The following is a 21,302-nucleotide window of genomic DNA, read 5'->3' on the forward strand; positions in this document are numbered from 1 at the left end:
ATTCCCCCGACGCGGCCGCCAAATGCTCATGATAATAATCGATGACCTTCGGCTCCTCCGCTGTGAATAGATTGTCATGTTAGAGTACAGTATCGAGCAGTGTCTCAGCGGCAGCCCGCTGTTATTCCTCCCTGCTCTTTTGAGCCGGAGATCCCCTGATCTCAGCCCCGATGTGTGGAAGATTTATGACCCCCCGCTCTCAAATCAATGAGGGCGCCCCGACTGCGCCATTTAATGGAGCGCTTTTTAATTCGAGGGGATATTCCACCTTTTTCTTTTGTTTTTCGGGGGCGGGGGGGGGAAACAAAAAAACAAAATATCACTGCCGCTATATTGTGAGGAATTTTTCTACTTTAACCAATTGGCATCTCACTGTGGAGAAATAAATCGCTCCGCGTGATCTGGAAGCTGTGGATGAAAAAAGTGAAAGGGGGCTGCCCGAGTTGCATTTGTGGTTAATATATCTCCGCCCCCTCAGACAAAATCCAGCGCATTTATTGCAATTAAAGCGACTCTTTATTTCTGGCACTGATTAGGGCCAATTTATTTCTCACTTTCAGAGAAGGCAGAGAGGCTCGGGGGGGGGGGGACTGAGAGCCTGAGTCGTGGAGGCGACGCTAAGGACACAGTTGGCACTGTACGGAAAACAAAATCAATAGTGCAGCGTTGTTTCCCTGCAGACTACGGCACCTGGAAAAAGCACCAGAAGACGCCGGCTCACTACTAAACGCGATCCAGGTTGTTTCACCGCTGGTGGGCAAAACCACAGAGTCACACAAAAAGCACCACTCGCAGGAATTATGTAAAGGATAATTCCTTTCTTCATACATGCCCAAGTATTTTTGTCTTTTAATAGCTTTTCACCGGCCCGAGGGGCCATGAACCTCTTCCACCACATAATGACCCGTGATACATTTCATTTCAAGGAGGGAAAGTAATAGTTGCAGCCGCGTATATGTTTTCTTTCAATGTTCAGCGGCAAATTTGAGCACTACGGTGGAATTACAACATTACCACTTGGAATACAACATGGCCTGAAAACCTGACGGTCGGCGACGGTTATTTTGGTGATCATATAGGGGATTGGTTCAAAATGCAAAGTTTTCCTTTTTTTCATAAAATAATCAATATTTGTAGCATAGAACTCTAAAAAGCGGGTACCTTCGAAATGGCAGCTTTTCTCAGCTCAGAAAATGAATGTGGTTATTAGCTCTTTGATAATGTTTTTTTTTGATAATCCATTGTTTGTTTGGGGGGGGGGTTATTTATCTTAAGATGTACAGTTTCCTCGACACAAAAAGGAGGATTTAATCCTCCTATATCCTACTGATGAATCCAGAAAACTCCCTCGGTTTTCACCACAACCGCTCATCCGACCAACGCCAGACGTGGTATTCGTCAAACTGGGGACCTGAGGAAGTTAATAGTGAAGTATTTTGCCGGACCCCCCCCCTAACATCCCCTCCCATATATTTTAAACTGCACTTGATGGGACTTAATGAGTGACATCACAGAATGTGGCTTTGTGAGTTTTGTAGAACCCGTGTCCTCCATCATTCTACCAACTGGAGAAAACACCATTTCATATCACCAAATTTGGAAATATACATATGTTTGATCTTGAACAGCAATGGTTTGCATGCACAGTTTGATTCCTTTGGAAGACACTGTTTCCATTTTGGGTTGGTTTCATTACAATGCATCCCGTCGCTTTCAGGCTGAACTCTGAGGTCGGCTGTCGGACAAACTGCGGTTGGAATTAAAAATAAAACAGAAAAGACCGTTTTCATTGTCCATTAAACACCAAGGATTAATTTCCAAACACTGCTTTAGTCTAATCCACACTTATCAAGCTGAGACGAGCCCGATATCAGACCACGCACCAGATGTGTTTGAATGTTAAAACCACTGTATCAGCGCCGAGTTGTGACATTAATCGAATGGAAGTGTTGATTTACGAAAACCATTATGTGTATATGCGAAAGAAGTAAAATGACAAACAGAAGTCCCTCATTCGGTATTTAAATGATAAAACTTAACTGACCTCGAGGCAAATAGATAAAGAATTATTCGGCTAAAAATAAATAAATAAGATGACATGAAAAAAGCCACGACTAATACATACATTCAAATACTTATGTGGAAAATATTTGTGGAAAAGATACAGTAATGCAACCAGTAGCACAGCCATGATGTGTGTACTATACAGAGGTATAGATAAGTATCAATAATAAGTAGAATTTTATAGCCCATACCGCCAATGCGGTGTGGCCAAAAATATAGAGACACCTTCATGCAGGAATAAATTGTAAGTTTTAGCAAAGTGCACCGGAAAAACTGGCAACTGAGTGAAAAATAAAAAAGAGTTGTCCACATGAAATAGTTGTGCAAATTAATAAAAGTGTGACCTCTGTCTGCCGAAGTTGCTGCCACACGTTTCAGTCACTAACAATACCATAATCAAGGTGGATACATGTGACATTTTTTCCACGTAGGAAAATTTGTCGCGGAACAAAAGCGCTCTCTCTCTCCATAAGTGATCTCGGATGAATAAGTCAGGAAACGCGTCGCTGCACAAAGAGTGAGAACATTCTACGTTTTCAGTCGAGACGGCACACAAGCAGCTCCAGCCTCAGTTTATGGCTTTTTTTTTTCTTCTTCTTTTTTCCCAACTGAATGTGTCGGAGTTAGCGTCGGAGCACGTGACCAGCGGGGGTGGGTGGGTGGTTTAGTGTAGTGGTTGGAGTGGGTGGGTTGGGGGAGTTGGGGAGGGGTGGGGGGGTGTGGGGGGGCGGGGAGTGCAGTATGGCCGCTAGCCTCTTTCTTGTTGATCCTCAGGAGACCATCTGCGCTGGGGGCATTGATTAGAGTGTGTCTGGTGGGATTACATCTTTGCCGTTGCCATGCCAACTAATCAGCTGATTTTTTTTTCTCTCTCCCCCCCCCCCTCTCTGTCTGTCTCTCCGTTTCTCTCTCTCGCTCGCTCACTCTCTCTCTCTCCTTTCTCTCCTCTCGCTCCCTGGTTGTCACAGCAACGCAATACGGGAGAAGCGAAAGGGCCCCGGCAAGCGCTGAATTCAGCTAAAGGGGCGAAAAAATGTTTTTGTTTTTTTTCCTTCACTCACTCTCTCTCTCTCTCTCTCTCCCTCTCTCTCCCTCTTTCCCTCTCTCCCTCTTCCTAATTGGCAACTCTCTCTGACCTGAAGTTCTTTTGTCTCTGGCGTAAACACACCCCTCTCCAGATTACATTTATTTTCACATTTTAGAAACTAGCGGGATGGGTTGATAGGGCCCAAGGACAGACGCTCTGAATTAAGGGAAGCGAGCAGAGTAAATATGTTGGGAGCATAAAAGCTCACTCCAGTCCTTGAGCAAATTCCAAGAAACTGAGACAAAACCCTTCCAGGTTTTTTATTTTATTTAAATTTCTTATCATTCAAATCACGCCTGACCAATAAACACTGAATCCTTTTTTTTTTTTTTTCTTTTTCTTTTTTTTTGGTCTGCGTCCAAGTCAGCTGACGGTTGCCACGCAAGCCAGTTAAGGAGAATTTTGTCAAACGACACTAACGGTGTGATCTTTGTGCAGGTCTGTACAGAGGGTCGCATGATACTGGAGTTTGCCTTCGACGATCTGATGAGGATCAAGACGTGGCACTTTACCATCCGGCAGTACCGGGAGCTCATCCCTCGCAGCATCCTGGCCATGCACGTGAGTGTGACATCAGCGACGCGCGATGACAACCCCCCCCCCCCCCCCCCCCCCCCCCCCCCCTCCAACCACCACCAACATCTGTCCTGTACTCGTGTCACTTTTTGAATCCTAACGAGGGTCTCCGCACTCCGCCAAGACACTTCTTAGAAGCTATTCATGAGCGTATATACGAAATTTTAAACGCCAACAAAGCAGTTTGGAGGGATTTTTGCAAACCAATTTGTGTGCAGACATCAAAGGCCACAGAGGATAAAAAAAGGGCCCTTGTCTGAAAAAGCAGAAAGAGAGAGAGAGAGAGAAAAAACAAGGTCGAATGAATAATCTTCTTAATTCCACTAAGTGTACCACACATTTAGTCACTGGAGCCGTGGAGTGCAGCCAGAGCAGCAGGTTTTTCTGCTGTCTAATGATTTTTGAACTGAAACTGTGCTGTTTAGGGGGGAAAACAACAACATATTTTCATAAATAAAGGGAGACATGTGATGCATATACTCACACTGACCCCCCCCCCCCCCCCCGCACAATACACTAATGTTCTTTTACAGTTTGTTTGTCAAGCGCTCCTGAGTCCTCCTCACACACGCAGCTCTTAAGGTAAAAGTTGGTCTCGTGTCTGAATAAGCACTAAAATGGTTTTTAGAAGTCACAATAGCCATCTTACTAGGTCGGACCTGTTAACATTTCCAGTCTGTTTTTATGTGATGAGCAATAAAAATACGCCTTTTTCACTTGATTGACGCAAACTATTATTTCTTACGCTTAAAGTATGAAAAAAAATCTGTTCGCTAAACTGTGAACCACTCTTAAAAAGTCCAACTTCTTGTTTTTGGGCAAGATTTACCTCGCGTCAGAAAAGTCTCAATACTGTGCATATTTATGTGCGCATTTATTTTCATCTTGTTGTGTGAGCAAGTGTAAACTTAGAAGCGCTTCAAGTGGAACGCTTCACGAGCCGCTTTTACAAGAGACTCAACCAAACATCTTGTCAATCTGGACTTGTGCACTGGTATATGATGGACTAATAAATGATGAAATTCATGAGGAAAATTTATTTGGAGATTAACTGGACGAGAAGTGGGAGCAAGAATCCATTGCACACACACACACACACACACACACACACACACACGTACACACGATGGGCATTAATTAAAGCTTCAACGATGAAGCCCATCAGCGATGCAGCATGCGTGAGGCCAGAAAGCATTTTTCTTCCTTATTGTCATTAGCACATGACAAGTCTTTCCTTAAATGTGCTGTCACGTTTGAAATAAAAACAAATATAATTATGTTATTATCACCTTTATGTGATGTGATGTAATCTTCAGCGATGTTAAAAAAAAAAAAGGTTTTGGTAAGAAGTTGCTTCATAATCCATCTCCTTATATTATTGGCTTTATAAATAAAAATTAGATGTTTGAAACGTGAACAGTTTCCTTTGACCCAAATGGAGCTAAAGGTGTGTGTGTGTGTGTGTGTAGCAAGAGACAGCACTGCCTCTATCGCCAGCTTTTTCTTCTTCTTCTTCTTCTTCTTCTTCTTCTTCTCCTTCTTTTTGGGCCAAATCTTCCTATGAATTTCACTTTCCAATAAATTGGCCCCTGTGGGGATTCACACTAATTCCTCGAGAGTGGGAGATCGTGGGGGTGTTGTGGGTCCCGGGCCAGATCTTCAGTGATTTCGGTGCGAGTGCGAGTTCACTCTTTTGATCGCTGCCTGGCCCTAACGGAAGCAGATACGGACACATGGGAGTCAAGATATAGGAGTTTAAAAATATATATATATATATACCAGTACACATGTTGCCAGTGCGGAGGGCCCACCTTCTGCTTTGAGCTGAACTACTGCTCTTTTTTAAAAATATTTTCATAATTTTTTCAGCGTGGCTCCTTATGTGCTGTTTGGAAAAGAGATAATATTTGGTCGTATTTACGAGTTTTTAAAAATCATGGACCTGTCAGTGGCATTAGCCCTCAGTGACTCATCACGTCAGGTTTTTTGATGAAAAAGCATCAAAAGTATCTTAAATAAGTAGAAGTGCAGGACTTAAAGAACAATTGTGGCATCAACATGGTGTAAAAGAAACCTGCTCAGGGACTTAACAACTCAACTGTAAAATGTTCCCAAAGTGAAATTTACTGAGAATCCCGGACATTTACAGGACCTACTACTGTACTGCACCTGACAGTAGGTGTTTGTATAACTACACGTTATGGGTTATTATGGTATCACTTTACTTTAAGTCTTTGTATTTATGAGCAGTAATGGAACATTCAATGGCTTATTGCTCAAATGATGCAGAGGTAAACAGACTTAAAGATGGATTTAAGTGTTTACCTTTTGTCAGCGGGTATAGATTCTCCTATGCAGACATATTTGATGTTATTACAACTGTGTTTTGCATCTGTTTACTCTCTATCCTCCACTTATTGGTGCCCACAGGATAAGTTAATGTCATTACCAAATAAATAAACCAATAAATACTCGACTTTAACTCCATTAAAGTGTGTTATAACCATTAATTTAACATTCATATATCGCTTGTGAATGCTAATTTAAAGTGTCTGCTATGGCAGATGTTAATGTTCATAAAAGTACTTTTTTTAAATCTTTTTTAAAAATTTAATTATGTATTCACCCATATGTCTTGAAAAGACAGACCACGGCAGCTGTCCCATCCATATATTTTATGCATGTAACTTTAAGATGCATAACAGAAAAAATGTTGTATACGTATCAATACAAAGTGAAAAACCATCACAGGTCAAGTTGTGAAGGCCGAGCCAAACGTCTGCAGTTCCTGTAACGGCCACTAGATGCTGACTGCAAATGTCTCCTTCAAAACAATCTGGCCTCAGTAATTTTCAGTCAATTCTAAAAGGTTGTTTTGATCATGATTTTCATCGTCATTGCTGCATTACAGATTCCTTTAAGGCGGCATTAGATGCTGTGATTTCTTGATTGACAGGCGTCTCAACATGACACGTTCAGGTTTTTATTTGTCCATGATGACAGCGAGCGGCAAAACTTTATCTTCAATACGTCCCTTCAGAAAAAAAACAACTCTTGGTAATGTCAGAGATTTTACTCATATAAAACAGTGTGGAAATACCCCCCAATAAAAACCTTAGGTGAAAGCGCAGACGTATATAGTTGCAGCGAAAGGCAATTAAATGATTACAAAAGACAGTGCTCATTATGGAGAATACAGCCTCTGTCTGACGTGCTGTATTATATCACTGTGCTATTGTCTCTGGTGTAAGCAGCATTTTAATGTTGTAGCTGAGTGGTGAAGCATCCCCACTGTTGCTGGGATGTTTAGGAATAAAGAATAGATACAATATCTCACCCGATTTGTCAAATTCAATTATAATATGTCGCATATGTGTTGTTTCCACGTAAAATCTGAATATGCAAACTAACTTTTGCCGTAAAATAAGTAAAAAGAACAATGGGCGGCTTCCCTATGCTACTTGTGTGGAAATTCACCTGGTCAGGATTGGAAAAAATCACACAAAGACAATGCAAAATACACATCGAAACAACAAAACGAAAGTATTAATACCCTACAAAAAACTGCACATCATTTCTAGTGGTAATACGTCTGCCTCCCTAACATCTGCTGCACCCCCTCCTCCACCACCACCACCACCACCCCCCAGCCGCCCAAACACAAATGCACACAAATCCCCTGCACACACACACGCGCGCAGTGTGTGGAGCAGGATGTGTGCAACCCAGACAGCAACGTAAACATGCATTAAAATGTATGACAGTAAAAAACGCGCAAGACAAACAAATTACAAATAATGCAACGCGGCACCGCGGACGTAGCAGCTGTTAACAGCCAACGCGTTTCGTATGAGCATACGATCTACAGAGGGACGCATGTGCAGCATAATGCACGGGTTATCTTCCTCTTTTTATTCGGTAGTGGGCGATAAATAATACTAAGTCTGGGAGGAGAATTCAGGTACCCAGGTGGGTTATTTAACTCATAATCTGTAAACATCTTTATCTGCGAAGGTAAAGTAGCTGTCAGATAAGCGTCAAAAAAAGTTAAGTATATCCCCCGTGGAACAGCTCCCCTCAGTTGCACCTCTCCGTCCTGACTTCTCTTACATTAGGGTTTGATACACGCCACAGATTCCCGCTACTTGTTTGGACCGCGTGCCGTGCGCCTTTTGATTTTTCTCCTGCTGCAGTCTGAACTCTGCTGTCGACCTCTTGAACTCAGCGTCTCCGTTGTCGCCCTGCGTGCCCAGGTTCGCTTTTGCACCGCTACAAATTGTCGACACATCTCACGCCGAGACACGTTTTTCTGTACAGTTGCGTTTAACAGCCCCTAATTCCGCTTGATGAGCGAAGTCGTTCCGATTCCGATCTGCCAATAAACGCGCTCGCTCACGAGTTCAATCCTCCCGGCTCGCTTCTTTCCTCCCTCCCTCCCTCCCCTCCCTCCCTCGCTTCTTTCCTCCCGACTTTCTCCACGCAGAGATGCGACTGAAGATAGAATTATGCATTTTTCATGAGGCGGTGGGTGAATGCAAGTGAGCTCTGCTCAGTCTGGGCTATGTTTCGCTCCGTCAACACCTACGGCTTTTTTTTTTTTTTTTCCCCCCACAATCTGACTGCTTATTCTCGGAGCGGCAAACAAGCTTAGTGAATAATCGTGTGTCTTCATTTTTTTCTCTTCTTTTTTTTCAATCAGATGCCAACCTATAATTGGTATCTTGTCCTTTTTTTCCCTTCTTATTCAACATTGATTCTTCACACTCCTACACATGCTGCGTAATCGCAGGCACAGCGTGCATTTTCTATTTTAAAATCAATTAATTGATATGGTGCAATTCTTTTTGAATGAATTTGAAGATGATGGTCAGATCCCAAAGAATTTGGTGTGAATAATGCAGTTGACAACTGGATCCGTCTTAAGCTATGCGTATGCTTCACATAAACATGAAGCACAAAATGCATAGAATTGAAGGGAGGAGTCAGATGTGCAGATTTTTTTTTATTTGCTGTTTTATTTTCCCTAATTGCACGTGATTCAATTATTTTTTTTCCCCTGCACTCGCCAACATCACCAAATTCATTTGAGATAAGCAATGTGTGGAATTTTAAACGGGATGACAAAAACTAATATTGATTAATTAGCCCACAGTTTGACAACAGCGTGAAATGAGGACCAGAAATACTTCCATTCACATTAATAGCAACTTCAATAACGGTTAAGTGGCTGCATTTGTGACTCGAGGGGCTGAATGTGACGATTGCCAATGAGCCTGATGGACTTTTTCGTGTTGAGTGCGCTGCAAACGTGACAAAATGTAGATTTGTGATTATATAAAAAACGTACGGAATATGAGTAACTATTTCTTTGTTTTTTCATTTTCTCTGCTGCCGACTTTAGGCACAAGACCCTCAGGTGCTGGAACAACTGTCCAAAAACATCACTCGCATGGGTTTGACCAACTTCACCCTCAACTACCTCAGGGTAAAGACTCAGCGTGTGTGTGTGCGTGTGTGTGTGCGTGTGCGTGTGTGTGTGTGTTTGTGTGCGTGTGTGTGCGTGTGTGCGTGTGTGTGTGCGCGTGTGTGTGTGCGATGTCTATGACTGTCATTCTTCCTTTGTTTTTGTTCTCGTCCCCTCACACTCGACGCACACGGAGGGAACAATTCTTATGCATTTTTAATCGCATTGATTCATGTTACTCATGTTTTCTAACCGACTCTCTGATACTTATTTGTCTAGGAAGCATACAGTTGTTTTTTTTATTATGTACAATATGATTTTTTTCTGGTCATAGTTAATATGGTCCTTAAAGTGAATCTGTCAAATTTACAGGTGTACTCAGTGTTTGAATATTCACGTTTCATTTTCAGATGTGTGTGCTTTCCTAGTTGCTCAGTCAGTGTCACCCTTTAGTTTTATTCGAGGTCACATCGTGACTGTGAACGCGACTCCTCTCCTCCGTCCTACAGGAATTGACAGCCTTATTGTGCCGAATGCGTTTTACGGCTGTTTGAAAACTTTGAGTGTATGATTTCAATAAGCACTTATTTCTTCTTTACGCCGTGCATATACATCTTCTTCCACCTGACCGCAGCAATGTGATTTACGGAAAATTGGAAGCATAAGCCTGCTGAATACATCAGCGATTATTTCACAGGCTTTTTATTTGTGGGGTTGGTTTTCCCTTTTTTTTTCTTCCCGATGCCACAGTTGACTGACAGCTACGCTTTTCCAAATGGGAGAACAAGAGCGAGCGCGCGCGCGAGAGAGAGAAAGAATTAATTGGATACAGAAAATTAGCATAACATTAATGAACGCTCCCTGTTGAGACTCATAATTGTGAAATGGCGCGCGAGTCGGCACCTCTGCTGCTTATAATAACTGAGCGAAGAAAGACTGTCGGAGAGCGGGAGAGAGGGAGCGCGCTGGCTGTTTTTGTTTCCCCCCCCCCCGTAACAATGATTTTTCTGTGCAGAAAGCGACTGAAATGCCGGCGGGAGAAAAAAAAAAGAAGAGAAAAGCGCATAATTCAAGTAGCTGTAATTACACAGTGAAGGTTCGAGCCCGTGCTCGTTTCTCCACTCCAGCGATTCAGATGGTCAGCGCTCGACGGATGAAGCGACGCAACTGGGATCGTGCCTTTGTTTTTCAATGGAAGAGGTTGAGTTGTTCGTGTCTGAACGCTCCCAAGATTTGGCCTGTGAAGAGTTTGCTCGCGCTGCCTCGGTCAGCGGCCCCGAGCCCGGGAAGGTTTCGTGGCGAATCCCCCCCCCCCCCCGAATGCGTCTGGTGAACTGGGAATTGGCCGACTCTCCCAGAACACACTGCGGTTCTTTCTTTTAAAAGCAACGGAAAGCTATATTCCTCCTTAATGAGGGGTTTAACCTTGTTCCTTTGCTTTCTTTCTTCTTTTTCTTCATTCCACATCATAAAACTAGCCGTAATGGTTTTTATAGTTTGTTGAATTTGCATTTGAAAAATAGTTTAATTTTTTTGGCCAGATTGGTACGTTTGAAGGCTCAGTCAAAGACTCCTCAGTGCCTCGGTGAGATTTCGCTGCATCACGTGAAGCGGCCGTTCCCAGCCTCTATTTTTGCTTTTGATCGTTGCTATGCAGCAACGTATTTGATTATACTGCTCACACTTCAGTTGACAAGTGTGATTTTCCTTCTAGCAGTGGATACTATTCTGAGGCGTAAAGGCATTGACCTGCACTATTCCACGAAAACAAAGGGAAATATCACAAAAAGACGCCGAAATCCTTTGTTTTTGTTTTGTGGCAGGATTGACATTGTCTCGTTCCCAGTGCTCTAGAGATCCCGGGCCCCATATCGGGAGCCACTGCCGCGTGCGGGTCGCTGTTATGCAACGTGTCCATGTTGTTGATATTTTTCCCGCTGATGTTATCGTGGGCTTCAAGGTAAAATACACCCTTTCCTCGCATTAAACTGGCAGTAATGTGTCTCTGGAAAAGGCCTTTCCCACCATTTATCAGTCCCTCCAAGAGAGAATGACAGTTTCCTGGCTGTGGGGCTACAACCGGCCTTTCTCTCACTCTCTCACACACACACACACACACACACACACACACACTCTCTCTCTCTTTTTATTTTTTCATCTGGAGTATTTAAGCCTTTCCATGTATTGGAGCTGCCGGCTTCCTACTATTCAGCCTGAAAATAGCCCTTGTTTTCAGGCTGAGAGCCAGGGCTTGTTGGCTGAGCTGTGGAGGGATATTACTGTGTCAGGAGGGAACTATCAGAGGAGAACACGGGATTAGTCTGCTACAGGGTTGTTCACTTTACCGCGAGCCGCGTGGCGTCGACACACCTGCCGTCCTCGCGGCGGGAGAGCGGCACATTTTACTATATGTTTGCCGTCGGGCCGCTTTGACGTAACCTGCTGATTCTGTGGTTGTTTGGGGTTCGAGTTTCAGGACCCGTGACCGTGGTTTGAATATCCATCGTCATGCCACTGCAGCGTTGGCATTGGATTCCAGGCGTGGTGAGGCGATGAGCATGCCGATGGGGGCGCACATCAGAAATGTAAAGGTGGTGTGACGCTGAAGGTCAGAGGAGATCATTTGAGCATGCAGCGAATGATTAACAGTGGCCGCTCGCTCTCTCTCTCTCTCTCTCTCTCTCTCTCTCTCTCTCTCGCTCTCTCTCTCGTGATGACCGTCAGAGTGCCCTTGAGCAAGTTACTGTTCTGACCTCGCAGCATGACCACGAACTGCAATGACTGCCTGCCCGGTTAGCTTCGCCACAGCTACGTGGCCAAGCTGGCCGAGACCTCGGTCTTGCATCAGATTAACATTTACTGTACTGTATGTCCTGCAAAGGAAAGATGGCCAAGTGGCATCAGTTATTACAGCAAGGACGCATATTAACACTAAATTAACAAAGCCCTGTGTACTGTAGGGCTCACGACTCTTGCCCGATGGGAGGACGCGTGATGTAAGACTGCAACTAACAATTATTTTCATTATCTTTTAAACTGATGATTCATCATTTGATCATTGCATAAAGTATAGATTCTTTATAATGCCAGAATTAATGTTATAACTCACCACATATGAGCTTGTTTACTTTTCATATTTTCAAGAAACAATCGAGATGTATCGTCTCGTTTTCGAGGGGGGGGTCCCAAGATGTTTCCTAATCACTACATAACAACTGAGGAGTGACAGAATAAATTGAAAAATACAAATACAATGAACAATACGACAAAGTGCATACAACAGGAATGAAAGAAACAAAAGAAAAGACAAAGTTTAAATTCTTTCAAATATTACAACCACTAGGTGGCCAAAATGGCCAATAATAGATAAACAGGAGAATGTGAGTGGATCACCAAATAAAACATAAGATACAAACACTGACAGTTTCATTGATAGCAATAGCAGTCCATCTTAACACACATCATTTAATGTGTATTCTGACTATTTAACTTGACCCACGTCCCATCTGCTAACATGGCGGAGGAAAGGGCTTATGACCTATACTGCAGCCAGCCACCAGGGGGCGACCCGGATGTTTTGGCTTCACTTTTTTTGGAGCTGTCACCTCGTCCAACTTTATATACAGTCGGTGTCATCATTAAATGAAGCCAACACCGACTGTTGGTATAAAGTATGTGAGTCAGACACTTGATGTATGACTTTCTGCCGCTGCCTTTGCTGCTTTAGAGGAAATGATAAGCGGTGTGGTTTTACGGTACCTGGTCAGTTTGGATGATGAAGGCCTGCTGTGCTTCTTTAAAATTATGTTTTTCAGATATTGTATATTATAGTAGACAGATAGGTGAGACAAAATGCGGGAGGACAGAGAGAGAATGATGGAATCACAGCATGTTATATGCATATTAAACCACAGGATGCACATTTTGTGTGAGTTTGCTTCAGAAACCTGTACTGATATACTTTTGGACGCATCAACATGATGCTGCTGAACAGGATCATGTTTTTCCCGAGCTAGTGGAGCGTTTTGGGGGAAGAGCAGCAGAACTCTATCCAGTAAGAGGATATGAACAGGACCAGGTTGCCTGAAATTTGATCTCGCCGTTGTCTCTCGTTATTGGTCTTGTTAGTGCGGACAGGCCAGTCGTCCAATCACAGTCCTCCGGACTGGGGGGGCCTGTGTACGAGGCCTTGCTGACCGGCTCGTAACGCTATCCAGATGTTGTCTGGATAAGCTAGGCCCGATGTATTAAAGATGACAGGCTGACCCCTGGCTCCTCTCGCTGCAGATCACCAGAGATTTACAGTTTTCTCCAGACTGAATATTGTGCTTTAAAGTTTCTCTTTTTGGCCGGAGAATATTGTTGGAGCGCAGTGTGGGAATGAGGGACCGCTCTGTGTGTTTCGCGGTCAGAGGAGAGAAAAGCCAGACCAACGTGTGTGTGTGTGTGTGTGTGTGTGTGTGTGTGTGTGTGTGTGTGATTGTGTGTACGTGTGTATATGTATGTGTGTGTGTGTATGTGTGTGTGTGTGTGTGTGTTTGTGTGTGTGTGTGTGTGTGTGTGTTTGTGATTGTGTGTGTGTGTGTATATGTATGTGTGTGTGTGTGTGTGTGTGTATATGTATGTGTGTGTGTATGTGTGTTTGTGTGCGTGTGTGTGTGTGTGTGTGTGTGGCCGCGTATATGCGTGTCATTCACATTTTATCGTGAGTTGTAAACATCTCAACAAAGGCCGCTGGAATGAAAATGTATCGTCCTGCCCATCTTTCTCCTTCTCTCTGTCTCCTTGTCCTTCTATCTCTGAAGCACTTGACAATTTTTTTTTTTTTGGTTAAAGCTTCTTAATTAACAGCGTCTATAAAAGAAGAAAAAAAAGAAAGAAATTTACCGCTCAACTAATCACTCAAAGTCAGTCTGCGGTGATTAATTAAGCAACAAACTTTTTTTTCTTTTTTACGGCCCTCGTTGTCCGTTCGCTCATCCGTTGTTTAATGAATCGTCTTTGTAACGCGGGCGTGTTGGTTATGTCCCCTCTGTGTCTGCAGTTGTGTGTCATCCTGGAGCCCATGCAGGAGCTCATGTCGAGGCACAAGACCTACAACCTCAGCCCCCGGGACTGTCTCAAGACATGCCTATTCCAGAAGTGGCAGAGAATGGTAGCCCCGCCAGGTGACTATACGAACTGCCCGCCGCTGAAAGCTCGCACCGTCACCTTCTCAACCAAAGAGTCTGTTCGAAAGAAGCAGACCCGGAAAGACGTGCTTTTCAGTAAAAGACAAAATTCGTGGGGAACAGATTTGAAATATGACATTTCGACTTTGTTCTCAACATTTCGTCTTTTCTACTAGAAGTTGTATTTCAACTCTTTTCTCGACATTTCGACTTTATTCTCGAAATGATTAATACATTAAAAAAATCTTCCCCCTCATTTTTTTTTTCTTCTCATGCCTGGCCCTAATACGTTTCCATAGAAACAAATGCTTTTTCTGGTTTTCAAAAGATTTTTCCAGATCAACTTGTTTCTCTGAACAGTTCAGCAAAAAAGTTGATTTGATGACCAAATAGCAAATAGAGTTTGGATAAAGTTTCATTTTCTATTATGCATTGAATCCAGTATTAAGTTCTAATTCTGCCCCTAAAACTATTTTGCATTCTTTCTAAATCAGCATCACTCACTTTGACCGAGTAGGAATATGTTTTTTTTCTTCTCAGACTATATGTTGTTATTGCATCACTTACGTTTCCAAATTTGCCATTATACTGTACGAGAATGTATTAATCCCTTAAAATGTGTTTTGCCCGTCAGGTGTGTGAAATTAATCAGAATATATTTGGGGGGGGGGGGGGGGGGGGGGTCGCCTCTCGTATCTCAACCTCGCCCAAATTCTCTGACGCCGCCTCTCAACCTTCTATGATTGATGTTTTAAGGGCGGTTTGTGAAAAGGGCCCGGGCTCAAATTGGCCTGTGTGGTCTTGAAGCTGGAGAGAAAAAGAAGTAAGCTTTTTTTTGGACACATCGGACTGGCTGCAAATTACTGCAATGCTTAGCGAGCCGTGACGAGATGTCTTTAAAAACCAACAGCAGCCAAAAAAGCCCTCGACTCAGACCTGTGTGACTTTAATTAAGAGTGCCGACTGTAATCAAACTGCTAGATCCAGCGCCGCGGCCGGCAGCTCCCCAGCGTCAATGGCGTTCGTCAAAGAAAAAGGAAGAAGAGAAGAAAAGAAAAAAACCAGAGAAAGCATTTTATGAATATAAAGTCAGAGGAGGGGAGGGAAACAAAAAAAAGACCCTTGTACTGATGGAGGAGTTTTGCGCACGGAAAGGGAACGTGGCTTGGTGTGAAACCCCTTTATGGGGGACGTATCCTTGAGTTTCACCCTTGCGCGCTCAATGTATTGTTGCTTTAAAGTCAAGTTCAGCGCGTTGAGGCCTCCTCCGCCGGTTGGACCGGGTGTTTTTCAGGGTCGCTCCGTGTCACCCGTCTACATTCTGACACGCCGTTTGCCTGATCCCTGCAGTTTAGCAGGAATCTCCGTGTGTGTCGCCCCCCCCCCCCCCGTCGGCAGCGCGTGTCGTTCCCCCCCTTTTCCTGCGATTCTTCTCCAGCTCGGAAACTGGTGGGGATCTGGCCAGGAAGGAAGCCACGGGCGCATTGGTGCTCCGATAAGTCCTTTTGGTGGAAATGGAAGTGATTCGAGTGCGTCACCGGTCCGGCATCGGAGGAAACCGCTTGGATAACAGAAAATGATTGTCTCTGACAATAGGCCCGCTTTTTTTAATTTTTAATTTATTTTTTTGCACACACGTCTGTCAAAGACAGGAATCAAAAGAGGAAAGATGCTGATAAAAATTTTTTTTTAAATCCGCTTATTGTTCTGGCTCTGATTTATAGTTTCAGTTTTGTCTGTGTCACGAGTCGCTGCTTGTCCTAAGTGAATTTGCGAGCCTCTCCCTCGGTGTGATCAGTATAAAAAAAAAAAATTATTTCATTCTCAGACATCTGTTTGAAGATCACAGCAGATTTTCCCTTGTCTCACTTGAGATTAAAAGGAATAATGTTTTCTAACAAATGTTGGCAGAGTTTTGCGAAATCATTTACTCATAAATTATGCACAACAAAGATTCCCTTTTTATAAATACTAGAAACTCCAAGATCTCTATTAACCTGTGTCATCACTCCATATCTCCCATCCAATAACCATGATTCCGCTCGCGGTGTAATTGCCCCTTTAGGAATTACGTATAGCTCGTAATTGGAAAAACATCTCTCGACGACGCACGACTTTCCCTGCGGTGTTGAATTGCATCTGTTTGCCGCTGAATGTTCAATTATTCCTCTGCATTTTTCTCTGTTGTCATCTTTTGGTCTTTAATTGTTTAAAAAAAATAATATATATATATATATATAATATTCAGCGACCTGGATCCGATTTAACTGATTTTGGCTCCGGTTTCAGCTGGACACCCACAGAACTTCAAAACGGAAATATTTCCCACAAATCACAAAAAAGGTATCTTCCCTCTCACGGTGTTACGTGTCTGCAGTCTCATTGGAACGCGGCATATGTAGTTTATAGTGCCCGCTCAGCTGCATGCTTGCAAAATAGCACTAATACCATCAATGCATGTGAAGACAGTTGTTCTCCAGCACTGGCAAAGTTTTTTTAAGATTCAACCGATAACATTGTCCTGCTCAGCAAGTCACGTCTGTAGAAATGCAACAAATGTGCAAGAATGGACACCGTGTCAAAAAAGCATATCCGGCGCAACACGAACATTGACGCCGTCAATCTGCGCGACGAGCGTCGGGGTCCATTGTTGAGCATCTATGCAAATGAGCCACTGGTGCATGTCATGGGAGATGTTGACGCTCGTCGAAAAACACAAGCATGGATCGTCGTAGTCTAGTGTCACGTGTCTTCTTGTGTCTGTGTGCGTGTGCTCTCTTTTAATTTCATTTAAGTTTGCACATACAGTATGATGTAGCCTCTCCGCACCGCACACACACACACACACACGCACCCCCTTCCCCCCATACACCTTGCCTGTGTGCGTCATGCTGTTGGCCTTCGCCTCTGTTTGTCTTTGCTGGCCGCGCCAAAGCTGAGCCCGCCCGACAGACGACCACCAAGAGGAGGAAACGGAAGAACTCGGCCAGCAGCGCCAACAGCAGCGTGGGCACCACCGCCGGCAAGAAGCGCAGCCCCGCCACCAACTTCAGCCTCTCCAGTCAGGTACCTGTAAGCATCAGCTCCACTCGGTTTGCCCCCACTCTTTTTTACCTCTTTCTTTTTTTGATCTTCCTACATCTCGCCCACGCGGCGCCTGTTTTGCAGGGGTTACACTAAGGCACGAGATATTCCCTAATGGTGTTGCAGCTATTAGGGTTTAATTCATTTGCACGAATGAGGCAGAGAGAGAGAGAGAGGGAAAACAAAAACCCACCAGCAGGAGAGAAAGTCAAAGCTGCGCAGCGAGACAAAGAACCCCCCCCCCCCCCCCCCCCCCCCCGAGGGACTTGAAATGAAAACATCTCGCCCCCGAAAGACAAAAGAGAGGAAACATCAAATATCATAAAAAGTGACACAGCTGACATTAAAATCATGAAAAGCAGAGAATAGTACAAGGAGAGCTAAATCTATAAATAACACGTGAAGAGGGTGAGTAAAAGTTGATCCTCTGGCTGCGTCGCTGCGGGTGTCAGATCACTAACATGTGACGTGTAGCTGTATACTTCCCACTGAAAGTGTTTCTCAGAATATGTATGTTTAAAAAAATAAATAACCTTTTTATTGGGGGGGAGGGGATCTCAAGTTGGAAAATGTGGGTGGGAGGGGCGGGAGTGACACACACTCGAAATGCCCCTGAGCAAGGCACTGGACTCGCATCTAGAAACCGCGGGGTGCTGCCGCGAAGGAGCAGCTCGGATAGAATATAAAATATACAAATCAAGTAAAAAAGTTGAACAGGAAATATGTGTAGTTCATATACAGTAAGCAGAGGTCCCGGGGCAGTTCAGCGTTAGTGTCAGTGCTTGTGTCGAGAACCACAAGCAAGACCACGAGACTCACCAGTAGCTATGTATGACAACAAAAGAACTGTATAGATTTGATCAGTTATAGTTGTTATAGTCATAGTTGCTCAGAAAAAAAGCGATCGGCATAAATACTAGAACCCGACCGATATGGATTTTTGGCGGCCGATATCGATATTTGGGAATACAAGATACCCGATATCGTTACAATGGCCGAGATATAATTTTTTTTAATTCTCAGATGTTGTTATCAAACCTTTATGGCAAAGACATGTAATTGAGGCTTGATATTTTAGTTTAACCAGCATAAACTTTATCATAAATATCTATAAGATGAGAATACAAATACAACCAAATGCATAGAACTTATAGCAAACATTTATTTTACAAAAAATTAAAAGCATAAATCCACATTTAAAGGCTCAAATCAGTTGGCCGATAATATCGGTCGGGCTCTTAAAATATCGTCCGATACCGATACGTCTGTGAAAGGCTTATAACGGCCGCTATTAATAATAAATACAGATTTGTTTCAGAGTATGAATGTGTGATTTTGACTCGATAACACTTGACACACTTCGAGGTTAAACAGCAGAGTGTTACACCACAAGCTCGGCAGCCCCCTCGAGGATTGTTGTGTTGTGTTGTCTGCAGAGAGTCGAGTTTTTATTCCATACACTCATTATACACACACACACACACTGTATTATATTTTACACTACTGCGTCCAATTTGCTATTCTGGTCCGTGTCACTCCAGTACTACAGCTACAAAAGTGTATCGATACCTAACATCTGGGATTTGTTTCGAAGTTTTAAGTGTTGCTGCTGCTGCTGCTTGGGCGTTTAATGTGAGTTCATCTTCTCCGCGAGGACTAATTCTGCTTAATGGGACGTTTAAGGGTGCTAATGCTTTTTTCTATACTCGGCGTGTTAAGTATAGCAACTGAGTCTCCCAGAAATTATGTGTATATACACTGCAAACGTGTCTTCGCTCTGAGAGTTGAGGGAAAGGAAGAAAGAAAAGAGGAAATGTTTGTGGCGTGTGTGTGTGTGTGCGTGTGTGTGCGTGTGTGTGTGTGTGTGAGAGAGAGAGAAATCCTTCAAAGTCGTTTTTATGTGATGCTGGCACGAAGTGAAACCAACACATGCATGTAACTAGCGTGTATTTTGGACTTTTCCAGTATGAAACCAAGACAACACGTTTCTCCAAACTCAACCAAGTTCGCCAAGTGCCTAAACTTTCCAACACACTGATGCTTCAGTTGCTACGACCAGAAGTGATATAGCAAGAGTGATCGAAACGAAAAATGAAATACGTGGTTAGTGAACGTATCTTGCAAGCAGCCGAAAGACTGATTGACAACATTTCCTCCATGTGCTGATTGAATATGTATTATTATTGTTCCAAAGACTAGTAATGCATCACGTAGTATATGAATGTGATTTCTAGGAGACACCGTTGAGTCCATGGCCACTGTAGCGTCCCATTAGGGGTGCGTGCAATTTTATTCTTGGGCGACTTGTTTCTCCAATTTCCAACCAGGTAGGGGTCGTTCATCTGCAACTGCATCATTTCGCCTGCATTTCTGGCAGCATTTCTAAATAAAGAACACACTCTTTCTACACACACACACACACACACACACACACACACACACACACTTACTGTCCCTCTTCATTCTGCCCCATAGTTAGCTGTCCTGTCATCTTTTTGGATTTGTTGCCCTCACTCTCTTCTTTTACCCGCTCTCCATCTCTCTCTCCATCTCTCTCTCTCTCTCTCTCTCTCTCTCTCTCTCACAGACACACACACGGCTCGTGCAATTGTTTCCTCTCTAGAAGGCAGTTTGGCTCTATTCCAGCTCTCATTATCACCGATATCTGTATACACCCTCCACCCCCGGCCCTCTTTCACATGCACAAAGTATACTCCATCACCACCCCCCTCCCAACCAGGACACGCACACACACACACACACACACACACACTCCCGTCTTACCACTCATGCCTTGCATTCACGCGCCTCTTAAGGACTGGCAGCGTGGCTTGGTAACACGCTGGTTACATATGTTGCGCGCCTGCTGTCTTTGTCTGAGAAGTTGTTCGTTTGTGGCTGAACACAAGCCTACGTGAGCCCAATGACAATAAGGAGCGGACCCTCACTCAGGGGGGAAGGGGGGGGGGGGGGGGGGGGGGGGGCGGTTTACCAGCGGGATGGAGGAGAGGGGGCTGTGTGGGTGAAGGAAGGTGGAGGGGGGGAGGGCGCTCATAAAGCGATCAACACTGACCTCTAGTGGCTCCAGTTAGCTGTCGAGTGTGTGTTCCTTTCTTCGACCGCGAGGGACTGTGGCAGCAATTATTCCCTCATTTCGGTGTCGGCGTCAGCTCGGTGTGTTTGTGGCAAGTACATGACGCACTGTGGAATATGAACAGTCCTGATCAACTGTCCATCCACTGTGCGCAGACAGTCGTGGGGGAAGAAGTACTCGGACTGTGCCCAGAGGTAGAAGTAGCAGTACCGCAGCACTAAAAGTAAAAGTCTTGCGTTCCAAAACTCGGCCCGGGCAAACACTTCTTTCTGTCCTTCGGTTGTCTTGACGACCGCTCGCCAATCGACTTGGAACCTTGTTCGCACCACGTGACACCTCCATCGCCTGTGGCCGTGTGGTTCTACCAGAGAGAAAACACGAAACTGTAACATAACCCAGGGTTTCTGGGTTTACTACTGAAAAGCCACAGGGTACGAGTCTTATTCAAGTTTCATACCTGCGTGTAAACCTTGGAACCTTGCCATGTTTTTTTTCTTCTGTTTTTTGTAGTAATTTGACTTCTGCGGTGACAGAATTGCGCAGTGAACAGAGCGCTGCTCCGACCTGAAGATTTTATGTATTGAATTTCCGCGACCTTAAAGGATATGGCTGATGGTGTTCTGTATTTCTTTCCTTTTTGTCAAGGAATTGATCCAATAACAAGTTGTGTGTGTGTGTGTGTGTGAATCAATTTTTGATTTTTATCCGGTCCTTCTATACCATGACAACACACACACCTTCGTGGACCAGTGCAATGTGGAA

General features: G+C 44.0%; 1 protein-coding gene across 4 annotated transcripts in view; it reads left to right on the forward strand.

Annotated features, from left to right (window-relative positions):
* Positions 1 to 21,302, forward strand: part of ldb2a (LIM domain binding 2a) — an 87,931-nt gene that overhangs the window by 60,920 nt on the left and 5,709 nt on the right. For 2 of the 4 annotated variants that reach the window (XM_035649653.2, XM_035649655.2), the window contains exons 4-8: positions 3,590 to 3,712; positions 9,129 to 9,212; positions 14,236 to 14,359; positions 16,652 to 16,705; positions 17,286 to 17,434. In XM_035649653.2, the coding sequence (XP_035505546.1) occupies positions 3,590 to 3,712; positions 9,129 to 9,212; positions 14,236 to 14,359; positions 16,652 to 16,705; positions 17,286 to 17,434 (534 nt within the window). The remainder of the gene's footprint in view (positions 1 to 3,589; positions 3,713 to 9,128; positions 9,213 to 14,235; positions 14,360 to 16,651; positions 16,706 to 17,285; positions 17,435 to 21,302) is intronic. The other 2 variants (XM_035649654.2, XM_035649656.2) reach the window with 2 other exon arrangements.

Source organism: Scophthalmus maximus, chromosome 9 (assembly GCF_022379125.1).
Source record: "Scophthalmus maximus strain ysfricsl-2021 chromosome 9, ASM2237912v1, whole genome shotgun sequence".
Classification (NCBI taxonomy): Eukaryota; Metazoa; Chordata; class Actinopteri; order Pleuronectiformes; family Scophthalmidae; genus Scophthalmus; species Scophthalmus maximus.